Here is a 17,309-nt window from a genome sequence, read left to right on the forward strand (position 1 = left end):
TTATAAAAAAATCTATCTCTTTTTAAATCCATCTGACAGTTTATACATCATATTTTATGAATGGTGGTTTCTAGTTGGTGGGACTCCAGATGATTATTCTCTTCTGGTTTGTGTTTTCCGACTTTTTCTGCAGCAAACACGTACACTTAAATTTACAAAGTATTTCTTTTTTTAAAGTGCTATGAACAGGTCATCTTGTTAAAATGAAACTTTAGAGTGCTATGCAACATGCTTTATTGTATTTAAAAACAAATAAACAAACTGTAATGACAAGTATAAGCTCAGATCTGAGAAACAATCTTGTAGCTTTTCCTTATATACTCATAGAGAAAAAAATTCCTCTCACAGATATGGGGCCAGGCAAACACTCAAAAAGGCAACATCTATTGTATTTTCTTGTTCCTTTCTCACCTCAAATTTTTACCCTTATCTCAAATCTAGTTCACTGCCATTTTCAAATGATTGTCTAAGGAGCCCTCACCTTTGTGACCGTTGTCTGGCTAATACAGTGGCAAGCAAGATGAGTTTTAGAGAGACAGAATGAGAGGGGCAGAAAAGTCTGTTGCCTTGACTTTGCATGCAATTCTCTCTTCAGGATTCAAGTCCAACTATCATGGACTTGCACCTTTTTTCAGGTTTAGAGAAGTGTAAGTTCACAAAATACCAGTTCAGCCTCAGCTCTTAAGAGGAACTGAGGTTGCTGGCTGTAATAATTGCCAAAATTTTAATATGCAACATAAACAGACCTTTTACTAGAAAAATTTAATTGTATCAGATCAATAAAACACTATTGTTATGAACTGTCAAGATTTGGAAATATTTTTATTAAAGATGACTTTTTCACTCTTACAGCACTTGTATAGTATTTTAGTGAAAAATTAAAAACCAGTCTCAATTTTATAGAATACCAAGTTACCAAACTAAAATTAAACTTTAAATAAACAAAAATGTTGAATCCTGACCATCATATGAATTTTTAATGGCCTTATATATTTTCTAAAGTTACCCTCAATTAGATTTTACTTTCTCATTTTCAGTTCTTGGAAGACATAGTTGTAAATACTTAAACTCACATAAAATAATCTAGGTATCTGAAGTATATTATATAGCTATAATCTAGATTTGAACATGTACAGTGTTGCAGCCAATTTTATTAGAATATTCATGTCAAATAATCACCATTTCCCCAACTGATTAGCAAATAAGTAACCATTTTCAACATGAATAACTAATGAACAAGTTTTTATAACTGTTATCAGTCTACATTTTATGATTTATGTTGCCAAGAAATATACAAATAACATAATGAATAAAGTAAACAATTTACAACTTTACAAGGAAAGAAAATGAAACAATGGATCAGGACACAAGAGTCATGAATATTTCTCATCTGTGTACTTATGATATTCTTAAACATACACAGAAAAACTGTAGCTGTACAGTTACAGTGGATTTATATGTAACTCAGAAGTGATTCTCATTCCAGCAGCAAATACTGAACACAGAACAATGGCCCAACAAAGATGTCTATGTCCTAATCCCCAAAACGTGTGAATATGTTAGGTTACATGGCAAAAGGGAATTAAGGTGGCTGGAGACTGGACCTTTGGGAAGTAAATAGATTTAGATGAGGTCATGAGGTTGGGGCCCTCCTGATGGGATTGGTGTTCCTGTAAGAGAAGATACCAGAGAGCTTGCTTTCTCTTTTTCTCTGCCATGTGAGGACACAGCAAGATGCAGTTGTCTGCAAGCCAAAAAGAGAGCCCTCACTAGAACCCGACCATGCTGGCACTCTGATCTTGGATTTCCAGCCTCCAGAACTGTGAGAAAATAAACATCGGTTCTTTAAGTCACCAGTTTACGGAGTTTTGTTACGGCAGCCCAAGCTAAGACAGATTTGTCAATCAAATGTTGGAAAAGGAACACTAAAATCAGTGCCGGGAATTAAACCTTAGTACCTTTATCATTATTCAGATGACGGCAAACTCAACAGCCAGGAAATTACTCTGCTATTTCGTACTGGAAATTGCTGCTCTACAAGAGACAACTGAATAAAGTTCAACTTGATTAGTCATCAAAACACTGGTAGTATCAACTGTGGGGGAAAAGAAATCAGCTTGACTAATCTCTTTTATTGCAGTCCCAACAAGTGTGAAATAAATATTAATGACAAAGGTTTAATTTTTCCTATGAAGATAAAAAAACTTAACTGAAGGTTCCTTTCTGTTCATATTTCTACTGATGATCACAACACCGTTTAGCTAAGAGCAATGGATGGAATAGAGGTCTTTCACTAGAATTGGATTATGAAAAATTTTTTGCACATCCCAAGCAATGCTGAGCATTGTCAAACACTCCTGATGCAGTCCTTTAGGAGAACAATTTAGCAAATCTAAGAAAATTAAATATATGCATTTTTAGAAACAGGAAATTCCAATTCAAAGAATTCATCTTACAGATACACTCAATATACGCATAGAAGCATGCAAAGATGAATATATTAGCACGTTTACTCTCTGCAACAATGTTTGCGATAGCAAAAACAGAGAAACAATCTAAATGTCTGCCTCTAGGGAACTGGTTAAATAAACTACAGAACACCCATACAACCCAATACTATGCAATCTTAACGGAGAAGAGGGTAGCTTTCTTATTTCCGATATGGACAGATGTCTAAGTTTTATGAAGTGGATAGAAGATAACGGTAAGACAAAATGTTTCCAGTTGTGCGTTTAAAAATAAAGAACTACGTATTTGCAAATGCATAGAAACTTTTGGGAAGAATACACAAATAATTCTGGTTGTTTCCAGGAAGAAGGATTGTGGGTAGTTATGAAACTTTCACTTTTCATTTTATAACACACTAAATAGTCTGAAAATTTTTTTCAACAATTATCATATATTTTATAGTTTAATTCAATTTTAAAATTAAAAAACATTTTTAAAAGAAAAATTTTAATTTTTGATGAGTATTTGTTTTACAAATAAAACTAGAGAAATATTTTTCTTTATGTTAGTAGCAATGTTTAGCACTGCAGAGAAGAGAACAGGGTTCAGAATCAGATCTGAGCTTGAGTTCACACTCTGCCGCTTCCTACTTGCATGGCTTGGGCAAGGAGTTTAACTACATTCTGCCCAAATTTATTTAATAGATCAATACCCACATCTTACTGAGTCTGTATGATGACCAAATGAGATAATGAACATGAAAACACTGGATAAAGTGTTCAGTGAATTACAGACATTCAATTGTTTTTATTACAATAAAAGTTACCTGTTGATATCCTAAATTAGAGTCACTTCCATGTATGACTGTATAAAACACAAACTCTACTAAGGCAGGGACTATATCTCCTTCACAGCTGTATTTCAAGTACCTAACACAGTAAGCATCCAAGTATGTACTGAATGAGTGAGCTAAGCTTGCCCAATGCAGTAATAGGCACACAAAAAGCACTCAGCAAATACTTGCTCTAATAAAAACGTTCCTGACTCCATTTGACCACTTTTGTCATGTGTTGATACTATTCTCTTGGGTTCTACTAAAGATTAATTACCCATCTCAACTCCCCACCAAGCAATTAGACTGAAGGTGGAAAGGCCTGACCTTTGGGGGCGGGACCTCTTGCCAGTCACCTGATTTCAATTGAAATAACTAAGTTCCTCAGAGGGAAAATGAAGGCTGAAAACGTTAGTTAAAAATACATAAATGAGTTCTTTTCAAAAGTTAGACTCATGGGACTTCCCTGGTGGCACAGTGGTTAAGAATCCACCTGCCAATGCAGGGGACACGGGTTCGAGCCTTGGTCCGGGAAGATCCCACATGCCGCAGAGCAACGAAGCCCGTTTGCCACAACTACTGAGCCTGTGTTCTAGAGCCCGGGAGCCACAACTGCTGAAGTCCGTGCTCCTAGAGCCCGTGCTCCACAACAAGAGAAGCCACCGCAGTGAGAAGCACACACACCGCAACGAAGAGTAGCCCCTGCATGCAGCAATGAAGACCCAATGCAGCCAAAAATAAAATAAATAAAATAAATTTATTAAAAAAAAAAAGACTCATGACTAACTGACTTTACTACTGACTAAATAAATATGGAAAGCACAACAGTGTGAATTCCTAATAGTATGTCTTCAAAGCAAAATATAAAGTGACAACCTAAATTTATACAATATTCAATTAATTTAAATAGGGTCACAATCTCAAATATGAGTTCTTTGAACATACCATAAAAGGTATGCTATAGAGGTAAAATATCCAAAATAGTCAATAGGAAAGTAGATTATCTTAGGCACCATTTTACAACTCTGGGTTAGAGATACCATGTTCTTAGAAAAGTCTTAGGCTGTCTAGACCTTTTATTGGTAACAGGGAGAATGAATGAATTAGCTTGCCCCCTTTAAAGTAAATGCACCTCCCTCCTGCAGACTATTAAAACAATGGTGGGGGCTTCCCTGGTGGCGCAGTGGTTAAGAATCCGTCTGCCAATGCAGGAGACATGGGCTTGAGCCCTGGTACGGGAAGATCCCATATGCTGCGGAGCAACTAAGCCCGTGCGCCACAACTACTGAGCCTGCGCTCTAGAGCCTGCAAGCCACAACTACTGAGCTCACGTGCCACAACTACTGAAGCCCATGTACCCTAGAGCCCGTGCTCTGCAACAAGAGAAGCCACTGCAATGAGAAGCCTGCGCACCACAATGAAGAGTAGGCCCTGCTCAGTGCAACTAGAGAAAGCCCCCATGCAGCAACGAAGACCCAACGCAGCCAAAAATAAATAAAATAAATTAATTTTAAAAAACAAAAACAAAAAAACAACGGTGGCCCTTCAGTATGCTGATATGAGATGCAAGAGCTAATACAGGAGTAATTACTGCTTGCACACACAGACATGCATATACTCTCTCACTTATTCAGTATCTACTGAGTTGGCATCATGTGTCAGGCACTGTTTTAGGCACTAGGGTTACTTCACTGAACAAAACAAAGTTGTTGCCTTCATAGAGTTTATGTTCTTGTAGAAAGACAGGCAATAAAGTATACCTTACAATACAGTGCCAGTAATAAATAATATGAAGAAAAATAGAGTGAGAAGACAGAGTGATGGAAAGAGATGCTGTTTTAGACAGCTTGGTCAGAAAATGGGTGACATGAGAACAGAGGCCTGAAAGAAGAGAAGGACTGAGCCATGTTGATGTCTGCAAAAAAGTGCTTCAGGCAGATGAAGGAGCAAAAGCAAAGGTCTTGGTGAACCAAAAACAAGTGAACTTGGTGCTTTAAAAACCACCTGACGGCCAGTATGGCTGAAACACAGCACACAAGAAGGAAAGTAGTATCAGCGCAGAGAGGTGGCCAGGAGCCAGGTCCCAGATCTTGCAGGGCCTTACAGGCCATGGTGAAAACTAGGTTTTATTATTTAAGTGTGATGGGAAACCACTGAAGGTTTTCTGATACTCTTTGCTTCCCTTCCCCCAAGACCCCTCAAGGAGTGGCATGACCAAAACTTATGTTTTTTAAAAGACTGCTTTGGCTAATCTGGGGAGAACAGACCCTATGGAGCAAACGTGAAAGCAAAGAGACCAGTTAGGGGGCTACTGCATAGGTTCAGGAGAGAGATGAAGATAGTCTGGACCAGGGTTGTAAAAGTAGAGGCAGAAAGACATGGCGGGATTCAGAATACATTTTGGAAGTTAAGTTGACAGGTTGTTGAGAGATTGGGTATGAGATGTGAGAGAAGGAAGAGTCAAGGAATATACCAAGATTTGGGGCCTGAAAAACTTGGTAACAGGTGTGGTGGAGTGGGAAATCAAGAGTCAGTTTAGCACATGATGTATTCGTGGTGTCTATTAGGCAGTTAGGTGGACAGGTTGAGTAGGCAGTTGGATATATGAATCTAGAGTTCAGGGAGAGACTGCAGATTTATATGATATTTTATGCCATGAAACTGCATAAGATTGTCTGGTGAGCCACATGTACAGAGGGAAGAAAAGGGGCACACCAATATTTAAGACTCACAAATCAAAAAGGAATTCAGCAGAAGAGAATGAGAGGCAGGGGATTTAGAAGGAAAACCAGGAGTATATGTTCAGGAAGTCATGTAAAAAAATAGTTCAATAAAGTATGAAGACAAATGCTGGGTTGCTAAGAGGTTAAGTAAGATGACTGAGAACTGAGCACCGAATTCAGCAATGTGGAAGGCCTGGGGTATCTTGACAAGAGTTGTGGGGATGCAGGACTGATTGCAATGGGTTTAAAATAGACCTATATGAAAAGAGAAAGGAGAGTCGGTGAGCACAGACAACTCTGCTGAGGTGTCTGGCTATAAAAGGGCCATAGCGTAGAGGAATTCCTTTTGCTCTTGCCATGATGGAGCACAGCTGAGATGCAGGCACTGCTCACACCCAGCTCCCTACATTTCGGAGTGCAAAGCTGTTCTAATTTTTGACCTGAACTGCTGGCAAGCCCTCTTATTCCTGACTGTCAGAGTGCCTTCTGTTCCCTTCCACCAGAGCGGCTTCTAAACTGCAACAACTGCAACCCCACAGCTGATCCTAATCCCTCCTCAACGGTGCAGCTGCCAGTTGCCATCTACCTTGCCTCAGCCCTTTCCGATTCTTTTTCTGTTTTTCTTGTTTATCATTTTCCTGTCTCTTCTCCATACATTTTATGTCTGAGCAAGAGCTGACCTTTCAGATATATACTGTCAGCAGCAACAGGATGACTTCCCTGGCAGGCACAACCTGATCACAACAGAGAGGCAAGAGTAATCTCTGAAATTATGGCTCTCACCTGTGTACAGCATGGTTTCTGAAGGCCTCAGGGCTGACTCACTGATGGGTTACTCGGAGATTTAAAGATCTCCTGGAAGGTCTGAGGGTTCCTTTAGGCTAGTCCCTGATGACAACCACATTGGTGAGTATCGTAAGGCTTCATTCAGACAATGGTAAATTCCTAAAAGGTATCAATAGGAATCACTTCTCATACTTCCTTATATCATCCATTCAACAGGTATTACCGTAGCCTATGTGATTAAGCGGTGTGAGAGATGCTGGAGTTGCAGAGAAGATGGACACAGCTGCTCCCTTCAGAGAGCATATCATAGTCTAGTAGGGTATTTACATAAGTAAACAGACACAACATGGTATGGCAAATGCTCTCATAAGGGAATGCAGGATGCTCTGAAGGCACATTGAAAGAACAGCTTATTCAAATCTGTGCATCATAGAAGCTTCCCTGAGAAAGTGATGTTTAAGTTGTGAAGAGTATGAGTTAGCCAGATTAAGATGTTTTGGGGGAAGAATATGTACAAAGGCCCAGAAGTAAGTGAGAACAGAGCATATTTGGGGACTCTGACAAAAGTTAAGTATGACTAAGTATGTTATGTGTGTATATTGAGGTGAGAGTGGGGCACTCAAGAATGAGCAGAGACAGACTAGAGAGAAGGAAGGGCCAGATCTCAAGACATGTTAATGAATTTGGACCATATTCTGGGATATGTACCAATCTGTTAAAGGTAGTTTTTCCTGGGGAGTAAGAATGGGTAGAGGTAGGAGGACTTCATTTTATTACTTTAAATACTACCCTAGTGTTAGGTATTTATTTTTACAGTGCCACGCATCACTTTTGTAATTCAAATTTTTTAATTAAACAAAAAAACAAAGAAGGTTTTAAAAGATTACTCTGCACTGTGGAGAAAATGAACTAGAAGTAGGACAAGACTAGAAGCAGGGAGTACAGTTAGGAAGCTACGGCAATTAATTAGGTGGTTGGAATTAAGAGTAATGGTAGCGGCTACGGTAAGAAGCAAGATATAATTAGAAAGTAAAACTGAAAGCTGTTGGTAAGGAAGAGGGAGAAATTAAACAGGACAACCAGATTTCTGATGTGGACCAATAGGCAGATGATGCATAGTGGTGTCTTTCATTCAGTCTGGGAAAACAGGGCATGACATAGGTGTAGGTGTAAAACTGAGTTTAGATTTGGTCATACTAAGCTTGAAGTACCTAGAGGACATTCACATGGAGTTAAAAGTTAACACAGAAGTCTTGAATTTATAACCCTGGAGAAAAAAAACTGAGTTGTAGAAAGAAATGTAGATATTCCCAGCATACATATGGTAACTTAAGTTTTGGGAAAGGATGACATTTCCCAGGTATACAAAGAGAGTAAAAATAGAAGCCTGCAACAAAGGCTGGAGGAAGAGCAAGATCTAAAACTGAATTTCTCAGAATGATCTGTGACCCATCTGCATCATACCCTCCTGAGGAGTTCGATAAAAATGTGGAAACCTTGGCTCCACCACCAACCTACTGAATCACTCTCAGTGACCTGGGAATCTGAATTTTAAGCAGGCACCCCAGATTATTTTCGTGCAAAGTAAAGTTTGAGAACCACTGATCTAGAAGATAAGCGGAGGTGGAAGAGCCAAAACAAAAAACAAAAAAACCCAGAAGGTTAAGGGGCTGTGCTCTGCTCACCCCTAAAGAAAAATGAGAATTTTGTGTCACAGTAGCCAGTGGAAAAGAACATACCCTTCAAAGCACTGTGGGTTGGTGAAAAGGAAGCCATCAATAGATATTTGTTCAATAAATAATTGGGAAAAGTATTTAAAGTTATAATTTATCTCTGTATATTTCCAAGCTCCTATTACTACTCTACCGTATAAACAAACTTAATACCTGGGTAATTTATAAGAAGAAAAATAATAGTGGGAAATATCTTTAAAAATGGATTGAATGAGAATCACTTTTGATGTCAACGTCTAGTATAAATTGCAGGTGCCTAGCTACTGAATAACCAATATGACCTCTAGGTCCAAGTAAATCCCTTAAGTGTATAAACATAGAAACATGCTCTATGTCAAAAGATGGGTTCAGTTTTGAAAAGCACCAAAATGAAGCTGTCAGCTTCACAGTACGATACGGATGCTCTCTCCCAGATTAACCAAATCACTTAACATGAGACCAAAATTAAACCACTGCTTCACTTATAAGCTGTTAAAAATCAATAAATAAAGATTTAGCCAGTTTGTCCAACTAAATATGATAGCTCTTCCCTAGGTCACAGTTGCTGAAATAGTTGCTTATCAAAACAGTTCTTTGCCAAGTTTGCTAAGCTTCAGAGCATTAGTTTTGTCAGAAATCTCATTTGTTCTGAGCAGTTAAAAGGATCTGTACTCCGAAGACATCTGTTTGACAGGAGGCAAAATGATTAAGTGACCCCCCAAATTAATTCACACCTATTTGGGACCCTCCCCTATCCACCCACCCCCAATTTAAAGTTATCACAAAACATTCTGCAAAGGTAAAGCAAACTGGAAAAGAGAAGACATCTACTTCATTTGGTTTTATTTTTCTTTCTGTTCCTTCCTTTGTAGGTGTTATGCAGATAAAAAAGCACTTCAAACTTAGTATAAAGTGCTCGCTTACACATTACTGCAGATAAATACATTTTTACTTATTGTTACCACTAAATGCCATTCATTAGTTGTGTCTTTGGGTGACCTTCTCTCCTATGAGTCGTACCATATATTCTTTAAGAATTTTTTCCAAATCTAAAATGCCATGGTTCTAAGATTGGAGGAGAAGGAAACAGCAGCAAAGAAAATAAATAATATAATGTTATGAGAGAGTTGATACTCTAAATCTTTAAGTTTTAGACCTAACTAACATTTCAAGAGTTCATCTGTTAGCTGGTAAGCTGTAACATGAAGCATAAATTTTTCCAAAGAAATGATGTGACAGATAGGCTCTTAGGCTAATTCACAAAAGTTTATTTAACCTTCAGTGCAAGAGAACTGCTAGGCACTTGTGATTAAAATAGAAAACAGGTGTTGCCACAAGAGTAATTAAGCAAAAACAATGTCAAAATGAAACAAACAAAAATTTATCTTGAAGTCAAACAAAAGATCTAGTTACTGTAGATCTTCCTAGTAACTAGATTATAAAAGCTCATACCTCAAGTCCATGGACTCCAAGTTAAGGACTCTTGCTTAAATAAGGTGAGAGGATCTTACTAGTTTTCAGGTACAGGGACATTAGGGGTTCAGAAGTATGCCAAAGCCCAAAGCTGGGAGAACGGCACAGAGCTGGAGAGGAGAAAGAGAGGAGGCGCTTTTCTTAGATGTCCTCTGACTGCAGTGGGAAATGAACTTAGTGACTGGAGCATTCTCTTCACATCCCAGCTCCAGTATTCCCTGGACAACACTCCTGGGAGTTCAGTGGCAGCTCAGTAAACACAGAGCCTAAAAACATGGATGGCATGCTTCCTAGATGGAGCGGGGACTGTGGAAAGGAACAATTCCCTGAGTCGCCATGCCAAGTACTGGACATCTGCTACTGCCAGAAGCAGCCTCAGCTTTGACTGTGAGGAGGCTGCCTGGAGGAATGTCTGCTTCCTTGCTCTGACTGAAAGGCCCATTTCAACCCCCTACAGATCTACGGCTTCCAATATATATGCATGTTCACAAGTCTGCAGTCTGTAACCTGTGGGTGCCTATCTTTATCATCTGCTAAGGCTTGAAATAGAAAAGCCAAACAAATGTTCTCTTCTTCTGGGAAGGACTGCTTACTGTACTTAAAACTTTAACTATAATGATGGAAAATGTCCCTATCTAAGTCTGTATTTTGGGCAATTCAGATTTCTAATTCATAAGTACTTCCCCACATTCACTCTGGAAAACAATGATCTATTACACTTAATTTGGATAGGTTTAAATATCATGTGAAGGACGTCCCTGGTGGCGCAGTGGTTAAGAATCCGCCTGCCAATGCAGGGCACACGGGTTCAAGCCCTGGTCCGGGAAGATCCCACATTCCACGGAACAACTAGCCTGTGTGCCGTAACTACTGAGCCTACGCTCTAGAGCCCACGAGCCACAACTACTGACCCCACGTGCCACAACTACCGAAGCCCAAGTGCCTAGAGCCCGTGCTCCACAACGAGAAGCCATCACAATGAGAAGCCCATGCACCGCAACAAAGAGCAGCCCCTGCTCACCACAACTAGAGAAAGCCCGCACGCAGCAACGAAGACCCAGCACAGCCAAAAATAAATAAATAAATAAAAATAAAAGTTTAAAAAACTAAATTAAAATAAATAAATAAATATTGAGTGAAGAGTTTCAAAAGGTATTTTCTAAGACCTGCTATTTCAGTTTGCCCTTAACCCTTTCCCTAATATTAGGCAACTTTAAAAATGAAATCAGGGGGATTTCCCTGGTGGCGCAGTGGTTAAGAATCTGCCTGCCATTGTAGGGAACACGGGTTCGAGCCGTGGTCCGGGAAGATCCCACATGCCACGGAGCAAGCCCGCGTACCTAGAGCTCGTGCTCTGCAAGAAGAGAAGCCACCACAATGAGAAGCCCGCACACCCCAACGAAGAGTAGCCCCCGCTCAACACAACTAGAGAAAGCCCACGCGCAGCAACGAAGACCCAATGCAGCCTAAAATAAATAAATAAATAAACGTATAAAATTAAAAAAAATTTTTTTTTAAATGAAATCAGGGAGCTCCCTGGTGGCTTAGTGGTTAGGATTCCGGGCTTTCACTGCCGTGGCCCAGGTTCAATCCCTGGTCAGGGAACTGAGATCCTGCAAGCCGTGCGGCACAGCCAAAACAATGAAATTATACTTCTGTTCTCACTCAGATGTTATAACTAAAAACAAGTAGCAAGGGATTTGGTATGCCTGGTAAGACACAGTACATATACTAAATTTTACTTTATTTTTTTTGATGTGGACCATTTTTAAAGTCTTTATTGAATTTGTTACAATACTGCTTCTGTTTTATGTTTTGGTTTTTTGGCAGTGAGGCATGTGGGATCTTAGCTCCCTGACCAGGGATCGAACCTGCTCCCCCTGTATTGGACAGTGAAGGTCTAACCACTGGACCGCCAGGGAAGTTCCTATACTAAATTTTAATTAGTTATGTCTCTGAAAGTATGAATAGATGTGCAGTACACCCAAGTCCACGTACTAAAGAGACCTTTCAATTCTTTAATCAGTATATCCAAATGTGATAATTAAGCACAATGTAAATTGAGGTTTGGATTCTGCCTGCAGTCAAATTACTGCCAGGAAGGGCTGCATGGGTAATGTATGCAGAGCTATCAGAGTGGAACTCAGAAGCTGACTGTGAGGTCCAACTCTCTTACTTTATTTACATGGGCTTTTCCCCTCAGATTAAATCCAACTTCCCTTCCCTAGCCTCTTGTTGTCACACTGTAGTCACCAACTTTATTTCTTCTGGTATAAAATTTTGTAGTTGCCTGGACTTAACACTGTAAATGTTATGTAGCAAAGTGCTGGAAAATTCACCAAAGAGGATCAGTAAAAAGGCATGTAGTAAAGAAATCTTGCTTTCCTAACTCTAAGCCTAACTACCTACTGTAGGAGTGACTTGGAAGAGATCCAGAAGATTCTGTAGATTTCTCCCTTTCTCAAGCAAGTTTTTAGTAACCCCTACCTTTCCCCCACCAAAACATATGTACCCAATGTGCAAAAAGAAGGAATGTGTTAAAAAACAAAAACCAAATCAGATTCTACTTTCCCTTTGCAATGTTCAGCATATAAATACATTTCTACCAGCTTTCTACCACTTTTCAGGTGGGCTACTTTCTCACCTGAGTTAACAGGACATCAAAATGAGAAGAAGTCAATGTCAGGGAATATAAATGGCTGTGGCCCAAAACAATACTGCAAAAGAGCCAATAGGAGAAGGGCTCCCCAAAATGCAGCAGGACTTAACGCCACATCTCCCTTCATGAGGGCCTCAGGGAAAACCATCATCAGGAGAGAGAAGAAGGACAGAAGCAACCAGGATTCACACAAGATTTCCAATCTTTTGTTACAGGTGAATTTTGTAAGTGTTGTCTAGGGCTTCTGAAACACACATGCATATTTTAAATCTCAGCTGGTATGGCCATGAAAAGGAAATTTTTTTCTAATGTAACTTAGGTATAGAGAAATGCCACCCCACAGAGTCAGTCTTTTCTCAGATATACACTGAAAACCACTCACCAAAACCAACGCTGACTTTTAAATTGCTTTACTCATTCATTACATTTAAGACAAAATTTGCCATCACATGGTGAATCTAAATGTGAACCTCACTTTACACAGAGGTAAGCCTAGCATTGTGTTCCTATCACCATTCATTACATACAACCCAGTACTTTCACAGGACAATGGTTAATACATTTCAGATCGGTGGGCTAAATTAAATTGCACGGGGCACACAGATCACTTTCTAAATGTTTGCTGGACTTTATAGGATTGTTCTCAAGTGTTGGAAGTCACTAAGTTTATCAATTTCTGTAGCAGAACACACACTCATGCATTCTTTAGGCATCAGCAGCATTCACAAAATACAGGCCATCAGAAAGTTATGTAAGAAAAGCAGCCTCTCCTCTGAGGAATTAATTCAACCTGACAAGAATCCGGGAAACCGCATATCCTCCCTGAGGGGCTGGGCCACAGGAACTAGGTAAAGAAACAATGCAAAGAACACTGGGAAACTAGGGCGGTCGACTGCTGAAAAGATGCAGGCAACGCCACCAGAGGCATCCTCAAGCATTCCTTCGCAAAGAGGGTGTGCGTGCTGTGTCTAATGAGCCCCTGCTGACCTGGGTAACGGTACCAGCTGAAGCCACCACAGCTTGACACGAACGCCAGCATGTGGGACAGGAGACTGGGGGAAGTAGCATTAGATGACACACTGCCTAGGGGTGCCGAAGCTGTCACCTCCCTGGGACTCGCGCACACCCGGGCGCTGCCACCTGCTTTCTACTTCCTCGGGGAGGACTGGTGACGCATGGGCCAGAGAGGCACCAGAGGAGGGATAATGAATCCGGGTTTTAAAGCTAGAGAGCCAGATAATGTCCCCAGGACACGAACTCCCGGGGAGAGTCGCCCGGCCCCAGGGGTGGAAGCCTGAGAACTTGCAGGCGGCCGAGGCCAGGTCCAGGACACAAGTGGGAAGGGGACGGGTCCGAGGGCTGAGGTCGCCCACACCGCGACACCGGGACCGTGGGAAGGCAGGCTGGGGGCGGGGCCGCGCGGAGCCAAAGAGCCAGGGGCCGGACCGGGCCGGGGAATCGCCCCCCGGGCGAGGGCGGGCGCGGGCGGAGAGGGACACCCTGGCCGCTACCTGCTGCTGGATCTTCCCATCTTCCGTGACGACCCAGTGCGTGGTGGCGAAGGCCCCTCGAGCTGCCACACTTAGCAAGGCGGAAAGGCTGAGGAACCAGCCTGGACTGGAGCACGGCGGCAGCTCGCACCGGCCGCGGACCCCTACTGCCGCCGCCATCTTGCCCCCCCCCAGCCCGGGCGCTCACACCGGAAGCGGAAGTGGACCCCCGCCGTTCGCCATCTTGGGGAGGTCGACGCTGGAGGAGGAGGAGCCGAGGGGGCGCTGCCCGCTGACTACCGGCTTCCTCGGCCTCGGGCTCGGTTTAGGCGGCGGGGAGGCGCGGCCTCTGCCGCTGGCCCAATTTGGCTTCAGGTCGGAGACCGCTTTCTTATTATTGTTTTCCTGTGCGCGATACGATCTCGGAGCGTGGGAACCAGAGGGAGAGAAAAGTAGTGTTCCAGTTGGAGCCTAAGCCAAAATGAGAGGGCTCAGAGTATATACATATAACTCTGGTTTAAATAAAAATTATTTTTATTTCTGATTGTGTCAAATGGTTGGAAAATAAAAAGTGTGCTTTCGAAACACTTAAGGGAAGGGATAGGTTCTCTTTTATTCTTAAAACCTCACAATAGGGGGAGCTTCAGAATTGAGAGGGTTTAGTCTAGGGCAGCGCCGTCCAGTAGAAACGTAACGCGAGCCGTGAACCACAATTTAAAAAAAAAAAATGAAATAACATCTTATTTAACCCATTATATGCAGTATATTATTAGTTCAGTGTGAAATCTATTAGATTATTATTAGATTATTATTAACATCTAATTATTATTAGAAATTACTGAGATTTATTTTTGTACCAAGTTTTCGAAATCCGTATGCATTTTACGCTTATAGCTCATCTAAATTCGGACTAGCCAGATTTCAGGGGCTTAACAGCCACGTGTGGCTAGTGGCTACCTTACTGAACATCATAGGTCTAGATCTGGCGACCAGCAGCATTGGCATCACCTGGGAGCTTATTAAAAAAGCACATTCTTGGCTCTTCTGTCTCTTCCCATCAGATTATACCTTTTAACCAGAGCCCCAGGTGACTGGTATGTACATTAAAGTTTGAGAAGCACTTCCTTCTAGTGAATCAACACGCGGGCCAAGCAGACTAGCCTGGCTTCTAGGTTCTAGTTAGCTATGTCGTTTTAGGTGTGTCAAGGCTGCCTTCTAGCTATATGTGTCATTTTATGTTTAGGTTCATTATGCCTTGGGTTTTTTTCTTTGGGAAAAGGAAGATGAGAATTATGCCTGACCACTTCCCTACTCAGGTGTATTGCAAGAAAACAAATAATTGCCAATTGTTTAAACATCACTTCATGCTATGGAAGCCGTGACCACAGTACTGGCTTTTTATGTCTTCTTAGAGCAGCTTTTCTTAAGAGTACTGAAGTGATGAGCATTACTTTCATTAAAAATGTATGGCTTACCTGCTTTTTTTGCCTGGTACTCTGCTAGACCCTGGGTATGAAAATCTGACCACTGAGCAGTGTGCAGTCTGGTGGGATACTGGCAAGGTAACAATATAGGATATTGGGGGTGTGTAAGGGCTCATGTGTAGAACAGACAGACCAACCAAGTGAAAGTCTTAGAGCAAAGGTGCTGTTTCAGGCAGAATAAGCACTAAGTATGAAAAGGTGAAATTGGTGGCAAATTGTAAGGGTTTCTTGTATGTTCTCAGCATCTTACTTTTAGGCATAGAAGTAAACCTTACTAGTGTATAAAGCTACTAAATAATGACAGTCACCATCATCTAACATTTGCTGAGTGTCTAATACATACTGGGCACTGTACACACATAGTTCCAGTTAATCTTCACTAACTTACCAGGCGTAGGCTAGTTAAGCAATTTGGCCAAGATCATACAGCTAATAAGCAGCAGAACTCAGATTTGCATTCAGGTCTACCTAACTTTAGAGCCTGAGCATGGATGAAGGATGGTGAGGAGTTTGAAAGAAGCTCCAACATCACCTCTTTTGGCTGTCAGCAATTTCTTTGACATGCACAAGTTAACTTGTAAAGGGGCGGAATAGTAACTTCTATAGCTTTAACGTACCACCCACCTTCGTTTTCCTTAAATGATAACCCTTGTCCTTTGGGATCCTGTGTTAGTTTTCTGTTGCTATGTAACAAATTACCACAAAGTTTAGCAGCTTAACGTACACTTATTATCTCAGTTTCCATGGGTCAAGAGTCTGGCATGGTGTGTGTGGGTTCTCTGCTCCGTGTCTCACATGGCTTATACCGAGGTTGCAATCTCACCTGAGGCTTAGGAGCTTCTCCCAAATGCTTTCAAGTTTTTACAGAGTTCAGTTCTTTGCCGTTATAGGACCGAGGTCCCAGTTTTCTTGCTGCTTACTGACTGTCCTCATTCTCAACTCCTAGGTCACCCACCATTCCTTGCCATGTGGCTTTCTCAGCATGGCAGTTGTTTCTTCAAGGCAAGCAGGGAAATGTCTCCATCACTTATATCTCTGACTTCTTCCATCTCTGATCTCTAGGCCCAGATTTAAAGCGCGCATGTGATTAGATAAGGTCTACCTGGATAACCTCTCTTTTGAGTAGCCCCATGTGAACTGATTAGTAACCTTAGTGACATCTGCAAAAATTCCCTTTGCCATATAACATAAAACTAGAGGAATGATACCATATTCACACATTTCCCCCACTTTCAAAGGAGAAGATTTTATGAGGGCAAGGATCATTGGGGGGTCATCTTAGAATCCTGCCTGCCATAGATCCTGCCTGCCAAGTTCCACACCTCTAGTCTTACTGAACTATGTTTTAAGCATCACACAGTAACACTTAGAAGTGCTCTTGCTCATCTTGTTCCTTGCCTAAAATCCCTCTCTTGCTCTTTTAAAATATATTATTTAAGGTATAGCTTAAATCCCAGATTGTAAAAAAATCTGTAAACTTCTATTTGCCTCCTCTGAATTCTGTAACACTAATATGACAATCAATACCATGTTGCTTTGTGATATTACTTTGTACATTTTGAACAGCTAAACTCTTGAGTAGCTCTTTGTTTAACTAGTTAGACTGTTAGCATCTGAGGGCAGGAAGCATTTCCTATACTAATGTATTTTTATCTTCCATAAAGCTTCCATACTTAAGTGGTTTGTTTAGTTTTTTATACCC

The 17,309-nt window shown here is 41.1% G+C and overlaps 1 protein-coding gene across 7 annotated transcripts in view; it reads right to left on the reverse strand.

The window, feature by feature from the left end:
* Nucleotides 1-14,410, reverse strand: part of TTC17 (tetratricopeptide repeat domain 17) — a 140,908-nt gene extending 126,498 nt beyond the window's left edge. For 6 of the 7 annotated variants that reach the window (XM_082343672.1, XM_082343670.1, XM_082343673.1 and 3 more), the window contains exon 1: nucleotides 14,145-14,410. In XM_082343672.1, coding sequence (XP_082199798.1) covers nucleotides 14,145-14,303 — 159 coding nt within the window. In that variant the 5' untranslated portion in view covers nucleotides 14,304-14,410. The remainder of the gene's footprint in view (nucleotides 1-14,144) is intronic. The other variant, XM_082343671.1, reaches the window with a different exon arrangement.
* Nucleotides 14,411-17,309: the final 2,899 nt, after the last annotated feature.

Source organism: Balaenoptera borealis, assembly GCF_965194805.1.
Source record: "Balaenoptera borealis genome assembly, chromosome: 11".
NCBI lineage: Eukaryota > Metazoa > Chordata > Mammalia > Artiodactyla > Balaenopteridae > Balaenoptera > Balaenoptera borealis.